The sequence below is a fragment of the Pelodiscus sinensis genome, chromosome 2 (genome assembly GCF_052426305.1).
Source record: "Pelodiscus sinensis isolate ZL-2025 chromosome 2, ASM5242630v1, whole genome shotgun sequence".
NCBI lineage: Eukaryota > Metazoa > Chordata > Testudines > Trionychidae > Pelodiscus > Pelodiscus sinensis.
In genome coordinates, this window is record NC_143053.1 from 141873956 (window position 1) to 141896943 (window position 22988).

General features: G+C 48.0%; 1 protein-coding gene across 2 annotated transcripts in view; it reads right to left on the minus strand.

The window, feature by feature from the left end:
- SLC12A7 (solute carrier family 12 member 7) overlaps window positions 1–12861 on the minus strand; it is a 164649-nt gene extending 151788 nt beyond the window's left edge. Inside the window, exon 1 of one of the 2 annotated variants that reach the window (XM_075921508.2) lies at window positions 12333–12861. In XM_075921508.2, the coding sequence (XP_075777623.1) occupies window positions 12333–12441 (109 nt within the window). In that variant the 5' untranslated portion in view covers window positions 12442–12861. The remainder of the gene's footprint in view (window positions 1–12332) is intronic. The other variant, XM_075921509.2, reaches the window with a different exon arrangement.
- Window positions 12862–22988: the final 10127 nt, after the last annotated feature.

Here is a 22988-nt window from a genome sequence, read left to right on the forward strand (position 1 = left end):
GAGATATAAAAGAGGGAAACCAAACAAAAGGCCAGAGTGGCCAGAGGCTAGGAGACCTTGTCTTACCACTCAAGATACCTGCTGGAAACAGCGAAGACTGATCGGGGGAAAGATTGGGCATAGCTTGTGAAAGAGATAATTAAAACAACTATTAAGGTAAAAATTCACATGTAACAAGTTTCTTCCTGTATTAGGATTAGCTGGTGTGATTTATTTGTTTATTTTGGCTTAGTTACATACTTTGATTTGTCTATTTTCACTTGCAATCACTTAAATCCTGCTTTGTATACTTACAGCACTTTTGTTTATTATCTAGCTCAGTGTAAATAATTATTACCAGGGCTTGACAAACCCTGGCGAGAGCTACTCACCAGCCCCACAACGCGCATGCGCCAGACCAGCACTGCTCATGTGCGCAGTGCTGGTGAATGGGGTGCACGGAGCAACTGGCTGAAATCTACTCGCCACAGGCAAGTAGATTCAGCAGTTTGTTGAGCCCTGATTATTACCATGGATGAGCAACCACTGTGCATCTCTCTGTTTCATTCACAAAGTCGGTGAACTTACAAACTTTCTCTTTGTAAAACTTTTATATAGAGTAAAACAGATTTATTTGTGGTTTTGGTCCTCTTTCAGGCTGTCAGTGGCCTTGTAGGTGAGCCCTCCCAGAGCTGAGCTGTTAGCAGCGCCTGTGTAGCTCTGCTGAGGAGCAGTTGTTATCTCAACTCTGTGCCTAGGCTGGAGGAGACCAGAGTTTCTGGATCAGCAGGACTAATCTACCATGAATTTTGTTAACTGGAACTTGAGCAGCAAAACAAAGAAAACAAATGCCTTATTTTCCAGCTTTGTGGGAGAGAGAACTATAAATCAAAATTATAATGCCAGAATTGACAGACTTAAACCAGCTGCCTCAGAAATCTGCCAAAAGCTTTTCTGAAAATATGTTCCTCATGTAGGCAACGGAGCTATGACTTATCACACATCTACCCACCTTTATTCGAACGAAGCTCCTTCTGATCTGACAGCTTAGGCCATGGGTTCCCAAACTGGGGGCATGCCTCCCTGGGGGGGAATGAAGAAGTGTCAGGGGGGCTTGAGGCAACCCAGCTGCTGCCCCTCCCCCCCCCCCAAGTTTTGCTACTATTTTTGTTTTTCAGTCGTGGTCAGTTCCTTTTTTTTTTTTCCAACAAGTTTTGATGTTGAGGGGCAGCGGGGCATGAGGGTTTCTCAAAAATCAAAAAGGGGGCATGATGCTGAAAAGTTTGGGAACCACTGGCTTAGACATTACCAGTTTCATCCAGAACACTTATAAACTTGGAACCTAAGCCTATAGAAACCTTAATCATTCTATCAAACCCACTGAAGAGAATGGGACTATTTGCATGACTGTGGACTACTTTTGTGGTAAGAGTTTCAGGGGTCTGTTCTGTTCCTATAAAGCAAGCTCACTCTCCCATTGAAATGCTGTGTTTAGGTACAATACCTAACACAGTTTAGAGTACAGTCCCAGGTAAATTTGTCTTTTAATAAATCATACATTAGCTGAAATGATTCCTCCCCCAACACCCACATTCCATATAAACAGACTGAATACTACATATTTGGGGAGGGGGGGAATGAGTAGTTAAGAATGTTGATGTGTGTATATACAAGTGCCCATTTCATCTAGGGATGTCAACATATAGTCGACGACAGGATTAACCAATAAACCTAGGCTTATTGGTTAATCCTGTCAACTACAAGCACTTTTAAGCCAGCTCCCCATGCATATCAACTCCCATGGAGTTGCTGCCCCCTGCCACTGACTCCCACAGATTTGGAAGGGGGGGCGGGGTATCAGACAGGAGCCAGTGCTCAAGGAGAGCCAACTTAAAAGATAGCTGCTGTGGAGCAGCCTCTGTTGATGGTGGCCCCAGGCTCGTGGACAGAGGCTGCTCCGTGGGATGCCAGCACAACCTCTGTCTACTGGGAGCTTGAGCTCCCCGCAGAGGGGCTGCTGCTACCCCATCCTGCTGCCTCTTATCAGAGATTTTAAAACCGGCTCCTCTCGCAGACTGACTCCTCCCTGCCACCCCACACTGCTGTCTCTGATACAGAGGCAGTGGCGCAGGGTACCAAGGGGTTCCCCAGGACTGGGACAAGGAGCACACTGGCTGCTGTCCCCACCCCGGGACTATCAAATAGTTGTGTAATCACTAGATTTGATGTGGTACACGATAATTCAGTTACATGGTATCTAACATCCCTAATTTAATCACTACAGGAATCTGAAGAAAGTTTAACAGCCTCAATTGTTTTCTTCATAAATCAGTGTGTACATGAAAAAAAAAATACATGCCTTCTCAGAGAAAACAATCAGTCCACACTTACTGGTAAAAAAAATTCCTTACCACTTGTGTTCAGATGAGCACTACAAGACACATACACAGTCTCATGAGCACAAGGATACCCTCCACATTATGACCAACAATACATAAATAAAGCTCAAAGAGGAAAAGGTTCACAGATTAGCAAACTAAAAAATCTGTTATCTTTTAAACCACCCCCTCACATACCAGGTTCATGAACATTAATAAGTTAACCCCAAAGGAACACTGAAGCCCGTTAACCTGACTGAGTGCCAGGTATGCCCTCAGGCTCAAAGCAACAGTCAAACCTGAACAGCTAAAAATTAACCTTGCCCATTTAATCTAAGCAGAGTCATGTGACTGTGACTGACTCTCTCTCGCCTGTTACACAATAGATAACTAAGCACCAGTGGAGCATAATGTTGACACACAGGGTCTCAGATACATGGTGTGATTTTTCAGAATCTCTTTTGGGAATAGTCATATATGTGAAATTGCTGGTACTTATGATTATGCTATTCCTATGCATGTATACTCATCTTGGTATGTGACATTATGAATATTAGCTAGGTTTAATATTTGCTCCTGTGGTAATGCCCACAAGGTATTTAGCGAGCACATAAAGGACAAGTCAAGTTTAATTGCCCATTAAGGAACCCTTAGCTCACAGTGGACCCTGAAAAACACTTGCCTACTCTTAATGGACTTTTCCTGTTTAACAGATGCAGTTTATGAAATTGAAGACAGGGAAGGAGGCTGTCACAGGTGACAGCAAAAGCGTGAAGGCCCCGACCTGGGGACAGTTTGGGGAAGAGTCATAAGGAGAAATCAAGTCACATGCCCTCTTTGTGCCTGTACTGTGAGTACAGTACCAGCAAGAAATTATTTCTATTTGTACTTACCACCTTGATTATGCAGTCCAAGCTGTTACCCTCACTTTTGCTACCTACCAGCTGGCATCCTGCCCCTGTTTGCCAAGCCATGCTCTGGGTTTACACAATGTTCTTCTCCTCTAAATTAGGCCCCTCCCCCACTTACTCTGACCAGAACTTTCACCCCACATAGAGTGAACGTTCATCTTAACTATTCATTTTCCAGATTTCAAATTTTTATGTTACCTAACTTTCCTCCGCCCCCAGATGCCAGCTTACATGGAGGAACCGGGAGATGCGATGAGACTCCACAAAGGCAGCAAAGTCCCTCAGATCCCTGCAGGTAGGGAGCAGGGCTCAGACCCCTGCAATAGGGTTGCCAGATGATTGAAACACCACGATCCATACCCCTTTTCCCAGAATGAGGGATAAAATCCAGGATTTGTGCTTACCAATATAGTTTGGCACTAAGAGGTGGAGTGGGATGCTAGCCTCAGTGCTGCCACTTCTGCCTAAAGACCAACCCCTTCTGGGGGCCTGGAGCTGAGTCCCGCCCCACCACCCTACGCGACCCCAATTTGCTCAGGGCCCAGCAAAATCTGTTGCTAGCCCTGGGTGGATTACCTTCACTGATGGGAGAACCCCACATGTCAACATTAGTAATATCTACACTGAAGCACTGCAGGGACACAGCTGCAGCATTTAAGCAGAAACCTACCTTTAGGCAATGTCTGTAGTAGACATTATCGCTTATAACAGCACAGCTGCACTAATGCAATTGTGCTGCTATCAGGTCATTCCTCCCTTAACTGGGACTCTCTGGTCCAGCAACATCCATGATCTGGCAGAACCACAGATGTTCCTGAACCGTAAAGTCCGGGTATACAGAGGTCTGGCCATGGAGCAGGAGTGCAGCAGGGCAGCTGAAGACTCACCCAGGAACCCACCTCGGGAACGGGGGGCGGGGGCGGGAACGTGCAGCAGGGAAATCTGGCCCCATCATCTGGGCAGTAGCAGGGGGCTAGCGGAGGCCATTAATTCTGGCCCTGGTGGTAGCCAGGAAGCTCCAGCCACATATGCGTAGCTCCTGCCCTGGAACCAGCTAGAGAGCTCTGGCTCCAGCCATGCAGCTCCAGCCCCTGCAGCGGACAGGTAGCTCCAGCCCAGCAGCAGTGGGACTAGCAAGAGTTAGAGAGCTCTGGCCCAGAGAGTGAGCAGGCAACAGCGGAGCAGGCTGGAGCCCTATTGGGGAGTGTGGGTAAAAGGTGAAGCAGCAGCTTAGCACAGGCCAGGAGACTAGAGACCTCCCCTAGTCCGGCAAATCCCCTAGTTCGGGACCAGTCAAGTTCCGAGGGTGCCAGACCAGGGAGGTCCAACCTGTAGTTCCTCTATTCTGATGGGAAAGAGCTCACCCATCAACATTATAAAACCACCTCAACAAGTGGAGGCAGTTATGTCAGCAGGAGAAGTTCACCCCCAGAGGGATGTGCACAATACCATTTATGCCAGAAAAAATGTCACTCGAGCAACATTAATGTTGCTGACATAAGTGGTAGTGTAGACATGGCCTTAATGAATAATAAGGCTAGCAAACTTCATGAGAATTTAAACAGACCTTAAAAATGAGATTTGAATTCCTTATCTCCTCTTTTCCAGCTCAGGACGTTATCTCCTAGGCTCAGAGGTATTTGGCAAGAGTTTTTGTCCCTCCCTGCTCATGCCATAGCAAATCTATCATCGGTTTCAGTAAGTTCAGCCTCGCACACAAATGTGCAGTTATAGCTAAAATATAACAACATAATCTAGAAACTATTATTACCAAAGTATAACTGATATTTGAGCAATTGGCACAAAAAATAATGCAGACATAGAACACACTGCAGAGAAATGTTACAAAAAGGTTACAAAGAAGGATTAAATAATCTAATGCAATTGCCAAAAGGGATGAAATTTGTACAATTCGTCTATCAATTCATTTTTGCTCAATCCACCATGAAAAAGTCAAATAGTACTCAAAGTTTATAATAAAGGCTTAAATCTCCTGTTAAAGTTACATCATAGATTCCAAGTTTAACTGTGCTTCAGTTTAACTACCTCTGCACCATAACAGAAAACATTTGTAGTAACAAAATTAAACAAAACCTAAATTCTAGTATATAAGCCCTAGGTACATAAGTATAAACTATTCACTAGATGTACTACAGAATACCCACAGAAGTCACTTATTAAAATTCTGCCACAAAATTTATGGAAAAACAAACAAAAATACATACAAAAGGAGTCTTGAACCACCACCTCCCATTTCATGAAATGTCAGAGTATTCTGTTCCTGTTTTAACTTTAGTGAGAAAACATTGGCACTATTACTCTAATATTGCTGTACTAATACTTCCCTGTATTGTTCATTGTTTCATCCAATTTGCTAAACAAAACAAACTGTTTAAAAAGGTATCCAAGATGCTTCTGATAAAAAAATGTGTGTTTTTAGTCTTTCATTGGATGAAATGGCCATGAAATTAACACAATCTGTCTGGCACACAGTTAAAAAAAACAAAGGCAAAAACCACTTCAGAATACTGAATGCAAACCATACAGAAAACTAAGGGAAGACATTACTCTTTGCTAGGATCATTCCACAATAGACCAATAGACTAAAGTTTAAATTATCAATTAACATGACCTATTTTTTAAAAAAGTCAACTTGTTTACTTTTCTTATCTGTGATTCTGACTGGAACCACCAATGTCAAGAAGATGGCAGAAGTTAAATCCCTTTTCTGCCTGGGATATTTGAAGCTGAGAGGAGTTAGATGTTTTGACAAGTTAATGACCACAGTCCTTTCCCCTTCTTCTATTTGCCTTTGATTTCCTCTTTTTATTTGACAATAAATATATTATTTTTCAGAGAATATTCTTTAGCAGAATTAGCCCCAGGTAAAATACGTTTTCATTATTTACATGCAAAAATTGTAGTTTCATATATCCAAAAAAAAAAAAAAGAAATATTCTCCCGTAAGGCATTATTCCTTATGTTCAGTGTTTGATCTATAGATGTTGCTTGGTAACAGAATGATTACTTCACTTTTAGCGAAATCTGGTGCAAAATGATCTTGGAGTATAAGGGCAGTTAGATAGTATGCAATGCTTTTCATATCCAAGTTCTTCTTCAATTAATAGCAGAACCTTTTAAATATAGCCTGGAATAAAAACAGTCAAACTTGGAAAGAACAATGTACCCAACAAATAGAAATTCTAGAAAGTACAGTTAAAATAGATACCTGTTGGAACAGTTTTTAAGAATTGTAAAAATGCTTCAATTCAGACCACCAAAAGTCTTAACTCAGTTTATACTCTACCTAGAGAATCTTCAAGCACATGTAGTTGGAAATTATTAAACTGATTTCTCAGACATTCCTTTATCCTACTACCCCATGCCTTCATACTATGATGCCCATAAAAATGTATAACCAACTAGCGCATTTACCCAGAGTTGTTCGCATCCTTAAGGAGGGGCTGGGGACATGGGGGATGCAGGAGTCAGGGTTGGGGGGTGAGAAGGGGACAGAGGACTGTGTGTGGGAATGTATAGGGAGGTGGGGGGTGGAGCACATCCAGGCACATCCCGTTTTCCTAACGTTCTAACATTTCCCAGTATCTACTGCTGAGGCAGGCAAAATACAGTCCATAGGCTGGATTCAGCCTGCCAAGCCACCAGATCCAGCCTGCAATAGCTTTAGCCAGGCTGAGAAACCTGCTGGCTGGGAGCCATTCTGGTAAGTGCCTCCTGGCCAGAGTTTGCCTCTGGCACCCCAAACTCTTCCTGCCCCCAACCCTCTGTGCCCTTGCTATACTCCTACCCACTCCTAGATCCTGCACCTCAATCTCCTGCCCCCTACACCTCAGCCCCAGGTCACAATCCTCTCCCAAATGCCATACTCCCTCCTGTACCTCTCCTCTCGGTCACAACCCCCTCCTCCATCCCACATTTCCTCTTGTACCACTTTACCAGGTTAGAATCTTCCCCTGAACCCCCTTCTGCACCCCAGTCACCTTCCCCAGGTCACAACCTCCTCCTTCACCCAGACTCTCTCCCAGATCCCACATCCTCTCCTGCATCCCAATCCCCTATCCCAAGCTTCCTTCTGCACCCAACCGCCATCACAGACCCTGCACCTCCTCCATTTCATGGAAAAGTGTGGACCTTGAACAAAATTATTGGAGTGCCCCCACATGAAAAATTATTTCTCATCCTGATCTACAGCAGTTTCTAATACATAGGGCCCTACCAAACTCACAGTCCATTTTGGTCAATTCCACGGTCACAGGATTTTTAAAATTGTAAATTTCATTATTTAAACCTGATATTTCAGAGAGTTACAATTGTAGGAGTTCTGAGCAAAAAAGGAGCTGGGGGGGGGGGGGGCTCAAGGCTACTGTAGTGGGGTTTCAGTACCTCTACCCAAGAGGGATGACAGACTTGCCAGAGCAAGGTAGGAGGGGGCTGGCTCCACACTTTTAAAAGAAGCAGGGCCTCTGTAGGGCTGAAGAATTAAATCACCCTTTTAATGAAGAATATCTACCAATATTACTGTACACCTACAATGACTTTGCTGTAATTAAACAATCTTTTATTATTCAGGAAATTATGTACCAATGTGATGTTATGCAACCTCATGAATCACAGACCAATTTTTATGAATGGGAATTTATAAATGAAACAGTGTTAACCACATTTGGATACATTTATTAGTAGCTTGTCAAGAAGCGCCTTTGAAGAATCTGTTACTACAATTCCTTTTTAATACATTGTAACTAGAAGTGACTCCATATTGTAAATGAAACCCCATTTTTAACTTTGTGTTGCTTCAACTCTGTTTAAAGTTGGGTGCATGTGTAGTCTTGCTTAAAAGTGTTAATGTGTTTGTGTGTGTGTGGGGGGGGAATGTAATGGGATACGCCCCCAATGCCAGTCCATCTCAATGACCAGCTGCCAGAACCACCCTCGTGGTCAAAGAACAACTTGGACAAGTCCTGCAAAAGAACCCACACAAACAAAAACTATCAGGGTATGTCTACACTACCACCCTAGTTCGAACTAGGGTGGTAATGTAGGCAACCGGAGTTGCAAATGAAGCCCGGGATTTGAATTTCCCGGGCTTCATTTGCATAAAGCCGGGCGCCGCCATTTTTAAATGTCCGCTAGTGCGGACTCCATGCCACGTGTAGCCGTGCGGCACGGAGTCTGCACTAGCGTACATTTAAAAATGGCGGCGCCCGGCTTTATGCAAATGAAGCCCGGGAAATTCAAATCCCGGGCTTCATTTGCAACTCCGGTTGCCTACATTACCACCCTAGTTTGAACTAGGGTGGTAGTGTAGACATACCCTCATGGAAAAGAGCAAAGTTGCATTTGCCATTAACAAATGATTCATGGTCATACAATGCCCTGGGGCAGTGGGACAGGACAAAATCTATGGGCTAAAACATATTTTTAAAAATGGGTGCAAAATAGGGATGCTTGAGTGTAACTGTTTTGACCATTTAACCGATAAGCGGATGCTTATCAGTTAACGGTGTCGGTTACACTCAGCAAAGCTTCCTCCCTGGGAGAAGAGCTGGGCTGTCAAGGGCTGCCAGCTCCCCTCCAGAGGAGGTTTCACTGCCACAGCAAAGCCTCTTCCCCGGGAGCAAAGCCAGGCCAGGCTGGCAAGGGCCTCAGCAAAGCCTCCTTCCTGGAAGTGGAGCTGGGCTGGCAGGGGCTGGCAGCCCCACTTACAGGGAGGTTTCACTACGGGCTCTGCCGTATAAAGCTAAGCTATATGCTGCAGAGCCCTCTGCATGGGTAATTGTGTAATCCCTGAGAGTTTCAGCAGTTACATGGTTACCCCAATACACAATTTTTAATATCCCTAGTGGAAAACCATAGGGTTGGGTCTTTTGGTTCTACAATCATCCTCCAGGAGCATTGGTGTGCACCTACATGACCTGGCTTCCCTCCTCATGTCTAGATTGTCTGGTCAGTGGACTATCATGAACAACTGTGGCTGGTGCGTGTGTGTGTGATAATTTTAGCTAGGGACAGTAAATGAATTTGCCTTATCCCCCAAACAAGAATCTGTTCAATCTAGTTCTCTAAGACTAACATCTCAAAAGGGCTGGGTTGGGGAACAGCCCTCAGCACCACCCAGAATGCACCATGCCTCCCCCCCAAATCCCTATCCAGCCCTCAGAATCACCCAGAGCACACTGCCCAGTGCTCCAGTAGTGATTTAAAGGACCTGGTTGCCACAGTAGCAATGGCCAGGACCCCAGGCCCTTCTTCGAGATGTGTTGCTCATGTCCATTCGACTCCCCCCCGCTTCCCCTTCGTTGGAGCATCCAGCAAGAAGGAACTGAGGTGCCATGGTGGCACCACTCCAAGGGGCACCCTGCCGGCACTGAGGGTACTGCTAGGGAAAACGCCTGGGTCCTGGGGCAGTTGCCCTTTTGCCCCATCCTCCCTGTCAGCAGGCAAGTCTCTACCCTTACTTTTGCACTGCTGCTGGCGACAGCGCTGCCTTCAAAGCTGCACTGCTAGAGAGCACTAGCTGCTGGCTGGGAACCCACCTCTAAAGTCAAAGTCACCACCAGCAGCACTACAGAAATAAGGACAGCATTAGGGCTGTTAGATATTGTGTATTTTAGTATTTATGTAGCCACAACAATTTTTAGCAGTTATGCGGTTACTAAAATACTTCCCGGGGGTGAGGCCAGCAGCCAGTGCACTCCCAGCCCCATTCCTGGGGAGCTGCCTCTGTATGAGGCTCCCCACACAGACAGGCTCCTGCCTGCTGCCTCTGATGGAGAGACAGCAGCGTGGGGTGGCAACAGCCCTTGTCCACGTGGGGACCTGAGCTCCCCATAGACAGAAGCTGCACCAGCATCCCACAGAGCAACTTCTGTCCACATTTAGCCTGGATCTGCTGCAGACAGAGACTTCTCTGTAGCAGCAGCCCCTGTAAACAAGGTCCAAATTCCCAATGTTCAGGGGCTGCTCTGACATCCCACCTGTTCTCTTCCCCAACCTGTCCACTCCCCTCCCCCCCGGGAGGGCAGTTATGTGTAGTTGTTTGGATTAACCCAGGCTACATGCCCAGGCTTATCGGTTAATTGTTTAAATGGCTATCTGCTAACATCCCTAGATAGCATGGTATGGTATTGCCACCCTTATTTCTGCACTGTTGCCTGCAGAGCTGCTGGCACTCTTCAGCCACCCAGCTCTCAAGTCAAAGCGGCAGAAAGAGTGGAAATACTCTTTTCTTTAGGTCAGGACCCCAAATTTGAGAAATGCTGGTCTCCCCCTTGAAATCTGGGTAGTAAAGAATAAAACCACACAAAAGACCAGATTTTATAGGGGGACACCAAACTTCACAGTCCATGACACATTTTTCATGGCCATGAATTTGGTAGGGCCCTACTTATATGGAAAAGTAACACAAGGAAAGTATTCAATGTATTTACAGCTATCTTTAAAACAGTTTAGCAACTGGAAACAAGGGGAAGATCCAGAACCATGTGACCTATCAATGATCCAAAGACGACAGTCTGAAAATTGCTGCTGTAATATGCTCCAAACAGAGGAAATAATTTTAATGGAATTTAAAATTAAAGAAGGATGATTTGGTGGAAAGTATATGGTTCAATTACTCTCTATCAATTTCAAGACAATCTTCAAGATGACTATTTAACCCCATTACAGAATTGGTTAGTTTCCTTTATCTGTCTTTTCCTGTAAACAAGTGTACTGTCTTGCTCTTCCCTAACACCTGAATCACTAAAAGCGACGAGGAGTCCTGTCGCACCTTATAGACTAACTGAAGTGTAGGAGCATAAGCTTTCGTGGGCAAAGACCCACTTCGTCAGATGCATGTCATGCACTTCGTCATGCATCTGACGAAGTGGGTCTTTGCCCACGAAAGCTTATGCTCCTACACTTCAGTTAGTCTATAAGGTGCCACAGGACTCCTCGTCGCTTTTGCAGATTCAGACTAACACGGCTACCCCTCTGATACCTGAATCACTGCCATTCAGGCAGATGCAGTTTTGGTGGCAGCACCTAGTAGTCTTAATTACTGGCATCCACTGCTTAGTGTAAAGAGGCTGTCCAGCACCGCAGGAAATAATCTGTGTATAGTCCTTACAAGCGGTTTGCATTGCTGAACACATATGTGGCCTAAGGGCAGTAGCATTGTGGACCCCATCTTTACCAATGATAGCCTATGTACCATCTCCCCAACATTTGCTGACCACTTTCCCTCCTGTTCAACCCCTTTCCTCCTCTTTATCTCTGTAGCAAATTACAGCAATTGCTCATATGGGCATCTAATATTCAGAACCATTTACATGTGTCTTTTTTGGGGAGGAGAGGACAACAGTTAGTAACATGGGTTACTCTTGTTCTTCCTTATATTTCCCCACTCCACACAAACACACACACACACACACACACTTACTCCCTTTCTCCCCACATACTTTTAGCACAGTTCCCACAGCTTCTTCCCCTTAAGATAAATCCCTGCTGCTTGATTCTTTAATCTATGGTGCGCAGCTGACCACTGGCTCATTCCCTCTACTCCCTTGGGCATCCTGCCCACTGCCTCATTTCTCTTGCCCCCCGATGGGCAGCAGCCCCAGCGCAAGCCCAGTCCCAGAGAGCACCTCCTTGCCTGCCAACCCAGCAGGCGCCCGGGGAGACGTGGCTGGGCTCGCCGCTTGCTGTCTGTAGCTGTTCTAAGGCCACCTGGAGGAACAGCTAGAAACAAAGAGAATCCAAAAGCCCCTGCACTGGCCCCTCCCGCGCGGCGCCCGGAGACGCCCCCACCCCAGCCCGCTGCCGCCAGCGCCCAGCGACGCTTCCCGCTCACCTGGCTCGCGTGTGAGCCAGGCAGCTGCGTGGCCCGGGGTGCAGCGCGCGCGGCTGAAGGGCCCCTGCCGAGCGCTGCTGCGGGGAGGGGGCTCCGGAGGCTGCCCCCAAATGACCGAAAGGCCCCGCTGCCCGCCCGCAGGGCCAGGGGCTGCCGCCCTCAGGTGCGCGGCTCCCCCGCAGCTGCAGGGGGCTGCGGCCGCCGACTCACCGGGCTGCCCGGAGCTGCTCTCCGCCGCCTGCTGGCTCTCCTCCTCCGGGGGCCGGCTGGGCTGCGGCTCCTGCCCCTCCACGGGCACCACGGTGAAGCTGGTGGGCATTGTCTTCCGGCTGGGCGCTCGGCGATGGGGCGTTGGCGCCTGCTGCTCCCTCCCCCGGCAGGGAGCGGGGTGAGAGTCCCCGGGCTGCCGCCTCCCTCACGTGAGAGCCATTTCCTCACCCGGGGGGGGGCGGCCGGCGCGCTCTGCACGCCGCCTCGCCTTTGTTCCTGGCCTCGGCTCGGCTCGCCGGCTGCCCGCCTCCGCCTTGCCCCAGCGCCGATCCGCACGGGTCCCCGCAAGTGATTTTCTCCGCCACACTCACCAGCGGAGCGGGGTGGAAGCCCTGGGGCCAGAGGAGCCCACGGTCTCCCCTCAGGGGGGCTCAAGAGCAGGGCAGCTGTTGGAAAAGAGACCTTGGGGGGGGGACTCTTCTCAAAAGGCCCCACGTGCCCAGCTGCCTCCCCAGGTACCTAAGGCTTTGTCTGACCAATAGAACTTTTGTCGCTTGTGGGTGCTTACCCCCCCCCCCCCACACACACACACACACGCGCGCGCACACAAGTTCTGCCAGACGCTCCAGGCGTGAATAGTGTTTTGTCAGCAGACGCACTCTCCTAGCGACAAAGCAAAAGCAGCTGGTGGACCGACAAGTATAGTGTTGGCAAAAGTGCCGACAAACTGTTCACATGCGCCGACTTTCAGCAACAGGGCTATATCCCCACCGCCTCCGTGCTAAAAGCTATGTAGTATAGAAAGAGCCCAAGTCCCAGATTTTAGGTATCTCTAATATCAGCAAAACTCCACATCAGCTGCCCCTGAATGCTTTAGGCACAAAACAAAAACACATGCCATACAGGGGTCTCTGGTTCGCTATGGGCATTTCAGCATCCCCTCTTTGATTTAGGGATGTTTCATTGCAGGTAATTGACTAATCGAATAGTCAATGCATTTTGCATCTGCTATTTGACTAGTTGATAGGGCATCTCTGCCTTTGAATTGTAAAAACAGCCCTAGGGTGAAAGCGTCACCGTCACCCGAAGCCCGGGATCAGCTGGGGACTCCCTGCTGACCCCTGGTGTCAAGTGGCACTGCTGCTTTGAAACACCGGGGAGGAGCCCGACAAGGGGCTGCCACAGCGGCATTTCAAAGCAGCAGTGTTGCGTGGAGCCAGGGGTCTGGTCCCAGGCACCACACAGCAGTACTACTGTGAAGTACCTCCTACTTTACCCTCCACCCTGTCCCACCCCCTGTTGCTGCCTCTTTCTGACAGAGTGACCAATGGAGTGTCTAATGGACAAGCTTGTAGACCAGTGGTCCCCAACCTTTCGTGGCTGCCGGGCACCCAGGGGCGGGGCTGCTCACTTGCCGGGTGTCTGGGGATGGGGCCGCTCACGCACCGTGCTTCCGGGGGTAGGGCCACGCATGCACCGCGTGCCTGGGGTTGGGGGCTGTCCACGCACCCTGAGCCCAGGGCCAGCACCACGCATGTGCCGCACCCTGCACCCGGGGCTGGCATTGTGCATGTGCTGTGCGCCTGGGGCAGGGGCCACCCACGTACCCTGGACCGGCACCACGCATGTGCCGTGAGCGTGGGGTAAGGCCCGCCCACGCACTCTGAGCCCAGGGCCGGCACCATGCATGTGCCACGCACCGGGGGGGGCAGCCCAGATGTTTCAGCGGGCACACATAAATGCCCCGGCGAGCGCCATGGCACCCGCGGGCACTGCGTTGGGTACCACTGTTGTAGACTATCCCATAAGCGTTTCTTATCAGATAGTTGATTAATCCTTCACATCTCTAGTTTGAATCTTTTGATTTGGAAAGAATGTTCCTGTTGCAGCTTTCTATAGAATCCAGTTTCCTGAAGATGCAGCGATTATGCACCTTCCCTGACCATACCATGCTGCAATCAGTGAAATGAGCTTGAATACATTAGAACAGGAATTGGGGAACCTTTTTGAGTCAGGGCCGCTGACCCACAGAAAAATCAGTCGGGGGGCGCACACAAGTAAGAAGCAAAAAACAAAAAAAATCCTCACTAATGTTGCCCACAGCTGAGAAGGAAAAAGACATTCCCTGTGGGAAGGATGGGGGGAGGGGAGAGGCTGGAGCACGAGTGCAGGCTCCCTGGTGCTGGGGGGAATCCTGAATCTTGGGATCTGGATCCAGGCAAGCCAGGGGTGGCATCTGGCCCCTGGGCCTTAAATTCTCCACCTCTGCTTTAGAGAAGTAACCTTTTCTATCTATGTATTCCATCACAAGATGTCCCAGTGCCAAAATTGGGATATTTATGCCACCTATTTCCCCACCATAAATAAGGCATCCCATTGCCACAAAGCCATGCACTATTTCACACACATTTCCCAGAGTCTCAGTTCATTATAGCAGAATGTAATGAATGGCTCCTACACAGATGCATTAACCCCCTCTGCCTTCCCTGGTGGAGTTCCGAATTCCAAACGGATTTGTGACTGACCAACTTCAACACAGCAATTGCCATGTGCTTCTCCACAAAGAGGGCTGCTCTTATGCTGGTGTCCTTATGCTGCAGGGCTGGGTGAGCTCCACATAGGGTACATCTAGATTACATCCCTTTTCTCAAAAAAGGAATGTAAATTAGACACTTTGAAATTGCAAATGAAGCCGGGATTTAAGTTTCCTGTGCTTCATTTGCATAATGGCTGCAGGGTTTTTGGTTTTTTTTTCGAAAAGGGGCTTTGCAAAAGAAAAACGGCTGCTTAGACGGGGATCATTCGAAAATAAAACCCTTTTTCGAAAGATCCTCTACTCATTTTTTCAGGAGTACAAGATCTTTTGAAAAAGGGTTTTATTTTCGAACGATCCCCATCTAAACAGCCATTTTTCTTTCAAAAAGCCCCTTTTTGAAAAAAAAACACAGCAGCCATTATGCAAATGAAGTGCGGGAAATTTAAATCTTGGCTTCAATTGCAATATTGAAGTGTCTAATTTACATCCCTTTTTCAAGAAAAGGGATGTAGTTTAGAAACATCCCTACAATCCCAGGAATGGAACCTTGTGTGTCCAAAAGTTTGGCAGTCATACTAATTCTTAATTGTCCCTGATCACGTGCTTACCTTTGTTGTGCACTTACCTTTTTTGTGTTAAATACATAGGCTACGTCTACACTGGCCGCCTATTACGAAATAGGCATGCTAATGTAGAACTTTGGAAGAGGCAAATGCGCGGGGGATTTCAATATCCTTGCAAGTAGGAATAAGAGATCCTCTGGAATAGGGCTTTATTCCAGAGGATCGCGCCAGTCTGGACGCTTTTCTCCGGCTTATCTCCAAGCCGGAAAAAAGCGGCAGCCATGAAAATGCAAATGCCGCGGGGGATATTTAAATCCCCCGCGCATTTGCCTCTTCCAAAGTTCTACATTAGCATGCCTATTTTGTAATAGGTGGCCAGTGTAGATGTAGCCATATTGTATGATGTGAAGTAGTGATAGCAATAAGCTTTCTTGAAGAAATCCAAAACTTCATATAGGAACATGTGTTAGAGGATAGCACTCATCCAGTCCCATGCAGATAAGCTGCCATTATCACACCAAAACACCAGTAACAACAGAACCTTATAGAAACAAAAAGCAAATGCCTGAACAAGTGCAAACAGTGAAACTATATGCAAGAGAGAAATCCCCTACTGTGGTATGTACACTGGCCAGCCATTCTCCTTTCCTTGTTTCTCCATTTGCTGGGGAGAGGGGTGGAAGCACCCACATAGGAGGACATGAGCTGTCTCTATTGCAAGTCAAGGGCAGCTGAGCCTCCCCAAACAGCCAGACCCTATCCATGCCCTGCCCCAAGGCTCCCTCCTGATTCCCTGTCTTTCCCTGGGATTTGGACTAGGACAGGCTTGTCTGCAGCCTGGGACTCAGGGTAGCTGGGGTGGTCTGCCAGGAATTCAAGGGTTGAGGGTGCTGGGGCTGTGCCAACTGGAGTTCCAGAGCACTTGGGCTGGGACCTGCCACCCAGTGCTTTGGGGCTGGGGACAGTGGGGCCATACTACCCGGTATTTCAGTAGCCATGGGGTAGGAGAGAGGGGGATTGGGGCTCCTCGGGGGGGGGGGGGAGGGCCTTGGGCAGAAGGGGTGGGGCCAGGGGCTAGTTTTCCTGAGCGCATGGTGCACATAATACCTGTAAAGGAAAGGGTGCATGAGGCAAGATTGCTCTGCCCAACCACTCATGGGGCCAAATTCCCTAGGCCATAGAATCTTCCAAGATACTTCTGGCTGGTCATTAATGATATGAGCCACTAAAACAGTTTTTGCTGCTGAGTTCTGTCCTACTCTCTTAACTGCAGTTTCTAACCCAGGAACTGCAAAGCAAGTGCCTTATGCTAAAATCCTGTCCTCAAGATGTGTAGCTAACCTGAGCCTTGTCTCTTGCCATGCTTGTCCTCTAGTCCACACATCCCTCTGTCTTTGATTCTGGACCTGCTTGTTGGCCCTCTCCACAACTTCAACCATAAGTTCATCATGGAAATACTTCCACTTGGAACAGTCAGTGAAGCTAGTTTTGGTCAGGCTTGTGCAGTGGAGATACTGCAGCCAATAGAAGTTAAGGGGCCTGGAACAGGACAAAACACAGAGGGTTATTGTCTCACATAGTTCAGTGCAGGAGTTCAAAAAAAATCATTGTGGAATTTCAGTGACATAAAATGATATTTTTACAAACTGAACTTAAGTACACTGTGAACAGGATGCTTCAGATCACAGAAGAGCCCTGGAACATAGTTTGATTAATCACAGCAAAAGAAGTGCAAACAGAATGGCTTCTATCACAGAGATCACCTTGAGACTGTCACTTGATGCGCTGAAAATATCACTGATCTCATCTACCTGCCCTCTTCTGCACTTGACCACTCTGTCCTGGAGAGCCAGAACCTCTGGTTTCCCTCAGGAAAGGCACAGAATTGGGGTCACAGCCCACAGCAGAACAACACAGACACCAAGATTCACTCAGCACTGGAAAGGATCAGTCAAAGGGATTTTACACAGCAATGAGGTACACAGCCCCAATAGGACCAAAAACCCAGATAAATCTGCATCATTAAGCATAAAGTTTATACAGTCAGCTCATAAGTTGCTCACCTCCTTTATCAATGAAAGAGAGATATGCGCAGCAGTTGTCCCCCAGGGCATCAATTATTTACACTGGGTTTAATCAACAAAAGTGATTTTATTAAGTATAAAAAGTAAGATTTAAGTGATTGCAAATAATAACAGACAGATCAAAATAAAACAAAACATGCTAACTAAGCCTAATTTAATAAGAGTTATTGTTAGAAATCATAATTTCTCACCCCAATTCTTATGTCAGGTAAAATCCTTCTCAGGCTAGAATTGTTCTTTCTGACGTGGGTCCAGCAATTCTTCTCCAAACCTGTCATTACAATTCTTTTGTTTCCAGGTGTTTTCTTGTATTCTCTTGAAGTAGGGGGGCAATCTATAAAGCCAGCTAATGAAAATGATTGTTTACTTCCCTTGCCTTATCTAGAATTTGCCTAGGGTGGGAAGCCTGTGGAAAAGTACAGCATTCAAGATGGAGTCCAGCATCAGGTGACATGAACACATGTCTTTTTAGAACATCTGCAGGGAGACAGTTCCCCTCCTCCTCCCTCCCCCCCCCCCTTTCCCCACACACTCAATTGTCTCTTGTTATTGGGCTATTAGCTCTGTGTCTGGCCTCTTCATTTTTATTCCTGATGGGCTGGAAATAGATTTTTCCTAACATGATCACATTGATAATAAATCTACAACCAATATTCTTAATTTCAGATACAGAAATGGTACATGCACATTCAGGGGATTACAAGCTTTCCAGAGATAGGTTACATGCAATATTTTGCATAAAGCACATTTGAGTTAGGCATATTCATATTTATAAGCATATTAGAAGACTTACCTGGAATTGCCCAGGTTCTGCACGGCAGGAGGCTGGCGGTGTGTGTGGAGCGGGGGCAGGAGTTAGGGCAGGGCCTTGGGGTTGTGGCGAGGGAGGGCTGGAGTATGGGGGGTACTGGAGTCAGGGTGGGGGGTTGAGGAGAGGCTCAGGGTAGAGGACTGGGGATGTGGGAAGGAGATGCGAGAATGAGGGCTGGCAGGTGAGGAGGGGCTGAGAGTGAGGGGTCCCATCCAACAAGGTTTTATCTCCCCCCGATCAGTGGGGACTTTTCCCCACCGCAGCCCCACTGGCCAACAAGAACCTTCTGTCCCACCCCAGCTTCCCCAGCTGGTACGGTCTGCTCTCTCTCCCTAGCTCCCCTCCCTGCTGGCAGGGGCCTTCTCCCTCCATCCCTTGTCTGGTAGGGCTTTCTCCCTCCCCACCCTGGCACAGCAACAATGAGCTGGTGGGAAGGATTTGGAGCAGGAGGGGCTACTTACCCAGTCTGGTAGCAGGCATCATGGCAAGCCCCAGCCCTGTTGGCCACTCTATTGCTGGTGCAGCTGCCCACAGTGGTCACTCTGCAGTATAGTTCTCCCCTGCATTCATTGCCCACAATGGTCACTCTCAATATCGTAACCCTCTGAACAGCCCCATCCCTTTCCATGTTATGGAAAACGGTTCCATTCCAGGCACTTCCCATTTTCCTAGCACAACCAAAGGCTGGCCTTGCTTTAAGTTAGGATAAGAGGAAGCAGCATACCAAATTTAGTGGTCCTAGCTCTTAGCATTTAAGAAGAGTTCTTGAATAAATATGTTCGTGGAAGGACAGACAGACAGACATTTCCAAAATATATCAATAGATTTTAATAAAGAATATGAAATACGCCATCACAATAAGTTAAACATTTCAGAGCTACTTGGATGTGGGAGCATGGGGAGAGGACTGCCATCAGTGGCCATGCTACAAAAGTTTTGTCTTTTATTTCTGATGTCCCATATTTTGGAGGACAAAACCAGGGCTGGATTACCCATTAGGCAGACTAAGCATGTGCTTAGGGCACCAACAAAGCAGGGGCACAAAAAAAAAAAAGAGATTTTACTGCATAGTATTGTTTTTATTTTGAATTACATATGGGGGGCACCATAATCTTTTCAGTGCTTAGGGCCTCTAAAGATCTTAATCCGGTCCTGGACAAAACCATCCTTGCAGTACCCAATTGGCAAAGGGAGATTTTATTCCAAGCTGTTGGTGGGAAACCTGAAGTTTACGCAACCAAGGTATTCAAATCTGTAGTGACTGAGCAGCACATCTCTGAGTGGAGAAGGCTGGTCATCTATAGAAGTGGCCTGGGAAAATGCACCCTTTCCTGAAATGTGACCACCTACTTAGAGTTTCTGCTTCAGAACAGGTTTGCACCTGGGATTGGGTCAGAATCTATGAGGGAATCAACATGACACTGCATGCAACCATGCAGAGCTCCACAGACTTCCTCCTCCTGCCTTGTCCCTTGAAACACTTTGAGACAAAATTTCAAACCGCAGTCTTATTTGGTGTCAAGTATCAGAGGGGTAGCCGTGTTAGTCTGAATCTGCAAAAGCGATGAGGAGTCTTGTGGCACCTTATAGACTAACTGAAGTGTAGGAGCATAAGCTTTCGTGGGCAAAGACCCACTTCGTCAGATGCAGGTAGTGGAAATTTCCAGAGGCAGGACTAAATATGCAGGCCAGGATCAGGCTGGAGATGACAAGGTGGATCCAATCAAGGAGGATGAGGCCCACTTCTAGCAGCTGATCTGGAGGTGTGAATTCCAAGAGAGCAGAAGCTGCTTTTGTAGTTAGCAAGCCATTCACAGTCTTTGTTTAATCCAGAGTTGATTGTGTCAAACTTAAAGATGAACTGTAGCTCAGCAGTTTCTCTGTGAAGTCTGGTCCTGAAGTTTTTTTGCTGCAGGATGGCTACTTTTAGATCTGCAATTGTGTGTCCAGGAAGATTGAAGTGTTCCCCTACAGGTTTTTGTATGTTGCCATTCCTAATATCAGATTTGTGTCCATTGATTCTTTTACGTAGGGACTGTCCTGTTTGGCCGATGTATATAGCAGTGGGGCATTGTTGGCACATGATGGCATATATTACGTTGGTGGATGTGCAGGAGAATGTACCAGTGACAGTATGGCTGATCTGGTTAGGTCCTGTGATGGTTTTGCTGGTGTATATATGTGGGCAGAGTTGGCACCGAGGTTTGTTGCAAGGATTGGTTCCTGAGTTCGAGTTATTATGGTGCGGTGTGTAGTTGCTGGTGAGAATATGCTTCAGGTTGGCGAGTTGTCTGTGGGCAAGGACCGGCCTACCTCCCAAGGCCTGTGAAAGCGAGGGATCATTGTCCAGGATGGGTTGTAGATCACTAATGATGCGTTGGACAGGTTTTAGCTGGGGGCTGTAGGTGATGGCCAGTGGTGTTCTGTTGGTTTCTTTCTTGGGCTTGTCCCGTAGCAGGAGGCTTCTGGGTACACGTCTGGCTCTGTTAATCTGTCTCCTCACTTCCTCGTGTGGGTATCGCAGTTTACAGAATGCTTGTTGAAGATCTTGTAGGTGTAGGTCTCTGTCTGAGGGGTTGGAGCATATGCGGTTGTACCTCAGTGCTTGGCTGTAAACAATGGATCGTGTGGTGTGTCCGGGATGGAAACTGGAGGCATGCAGGTAAGTATAGTGGTCGGTAGGTTTTCGGTATAGGGTGGTATTGATATGACCGTCACTTATTTGTATCGTGGTGTCCAGGAAATGGACCTCCCGTGTAGATTGGTCCATGCTGAGGTTGATGGTGGGGTGGAAGCTGTTGAAATCATGGTGAAATTCTTCCAGAGTCTCCTTCCCGTGGGTCCAGATGATGAAGATGTCATCGATGTAGCGTAGGTAGAGAAGGGGTGTAAGTGGACGAGAGCTGAGGAAGCGTTGTTCCAGGTCAGCCATAAAAATGTTGGCGTATTGTGGGGCCATGCGGGTGCCCATAGCAGTGCCACTGGTCTGGAGGTATATGTTGTCACCAAATCTGAAATAGTTGTGTGAGAGGATAAATTCGCAGAGTTCAGCCACCAGTTGTGCTGTGGCATCATCAGGAATGCTGTTCCTGACAGCTTGTACTCCATCTGCATGTGGGATGTTTGTGTAGAGAGCCTCTACATCCATGGTGGCTAGGATGGTGTTTTCTGGAAGATCACCTATGCATTGTAGTTTTCTCAGGAAATCCGTAGTGTCACGAAGGTAACTGGGAGTGCTGGTGGCGTAGGGTTTGAGCAGAGAGTCCACATAGCCAGACAGTCCTTCAGTAAGAGTGCCAATGCCCAAGATGATGGGGCGTCCGGGATTTCCAGGTTTGTGGATCTTGGGTAATAGATAGAACAATAGATAGTCTTATTTGGGACAAATGATTTTGTCACTTTGATGGAGAATACAAGCCCCACACTGGGAATCAAGGGTTAAGGAACTACTCTGGCACGTGGACCCACCACTCACCCATCTCATCCACCTCTCCAATAGTAAATGCTCCAACTGGAAGAGGAATTAAAAGAGAGGCGCACAACTCATTTTCAGGCAGACGAGGGAAGAGAGGAAACTTACAACCTGCTGCTCCAATTGAGGAGAGCTGAGGAAAGAGTATCCCCACAGCAACGGCCTAAGAGTCCCTTCATAAGGGCATATCTACACTACAGCATTATTTCAAAATAATGCATGTTATTTTGAAATAACAAGGCGAGCGTCCACACAGTAAGTGTGTTGTTTTGAAATTATTTCACAATAACAGGCTTCCTATAGCAAAATAATTACTCCTCATTCTATGAGGAATAATGCCTATTTTGAAATTGCTATTTCAAAATAGGAAGAGTGTGGACAGGGCCGGCCCGAGGCATTCTAGCGCCCCGGGCATGGGTGTGCAGGCCCGCCCCCGGGGCACACGGCGTATGCGCGGCCCGGCTACGGCCACTGGCACGCAGCCCACAGCCTGCTCCCGGGGCGCACGGCACAAGTGCAGCCCAGTCCAGCCCGGCCGTCGCTGCTGGCGCATGCGCGGGGCTGTGTAGGGTGCTGTGGCTGTGGGGGGAAGTGCGTTGCTGGCCAGCACCGCGGGGATGCGGGCGGGCCGGTGCTGCGGGAGCCGGGCGCGCGGCTCCACATGCTCCTTACAACTGCCGTCAGGCGCCCCCCCCCCCCCGATCAGTTGGCACCCTGAGCAGCTGCCCGGCTCGCCCATGCCTTTGTCCGGCCCTGAGTGTGGACACTCAGCTGTGCTTATTTTGAAATAATTGGCCTGCAGGGCTTCCCATAGCTCCCCTGGTGGCCACTCTGTGCATATCGCTCAAAACTCTATAGTTTCCCTTCTCCTGCACTGTTTAAAGCTGCAGGCAGAAGGGAAAGGGTTTGTGCCACCACATCAGCCTTGCTGGCCCCGTACCTCACAGCAGCACCCAGCACTGCCTGCACTGCTACCATGGCAGACCCCAGCATGCCTTCCGAGCCCCACATGGGGCTGCAAGCACACCGGCAGCCACTCTGAAGCCCCTGGCGGGGGAAAGAAGAAGGCCCCATCCTGGAGTGGTGCAGAGATCCTGAATCTCACAGAGGTGTGGGGCAAGGAGTCTAACCTCCAGAATCTCCACACCAGATGCCAAAATGCTGATGTCTATGGCCAGATGGCTGCCAGC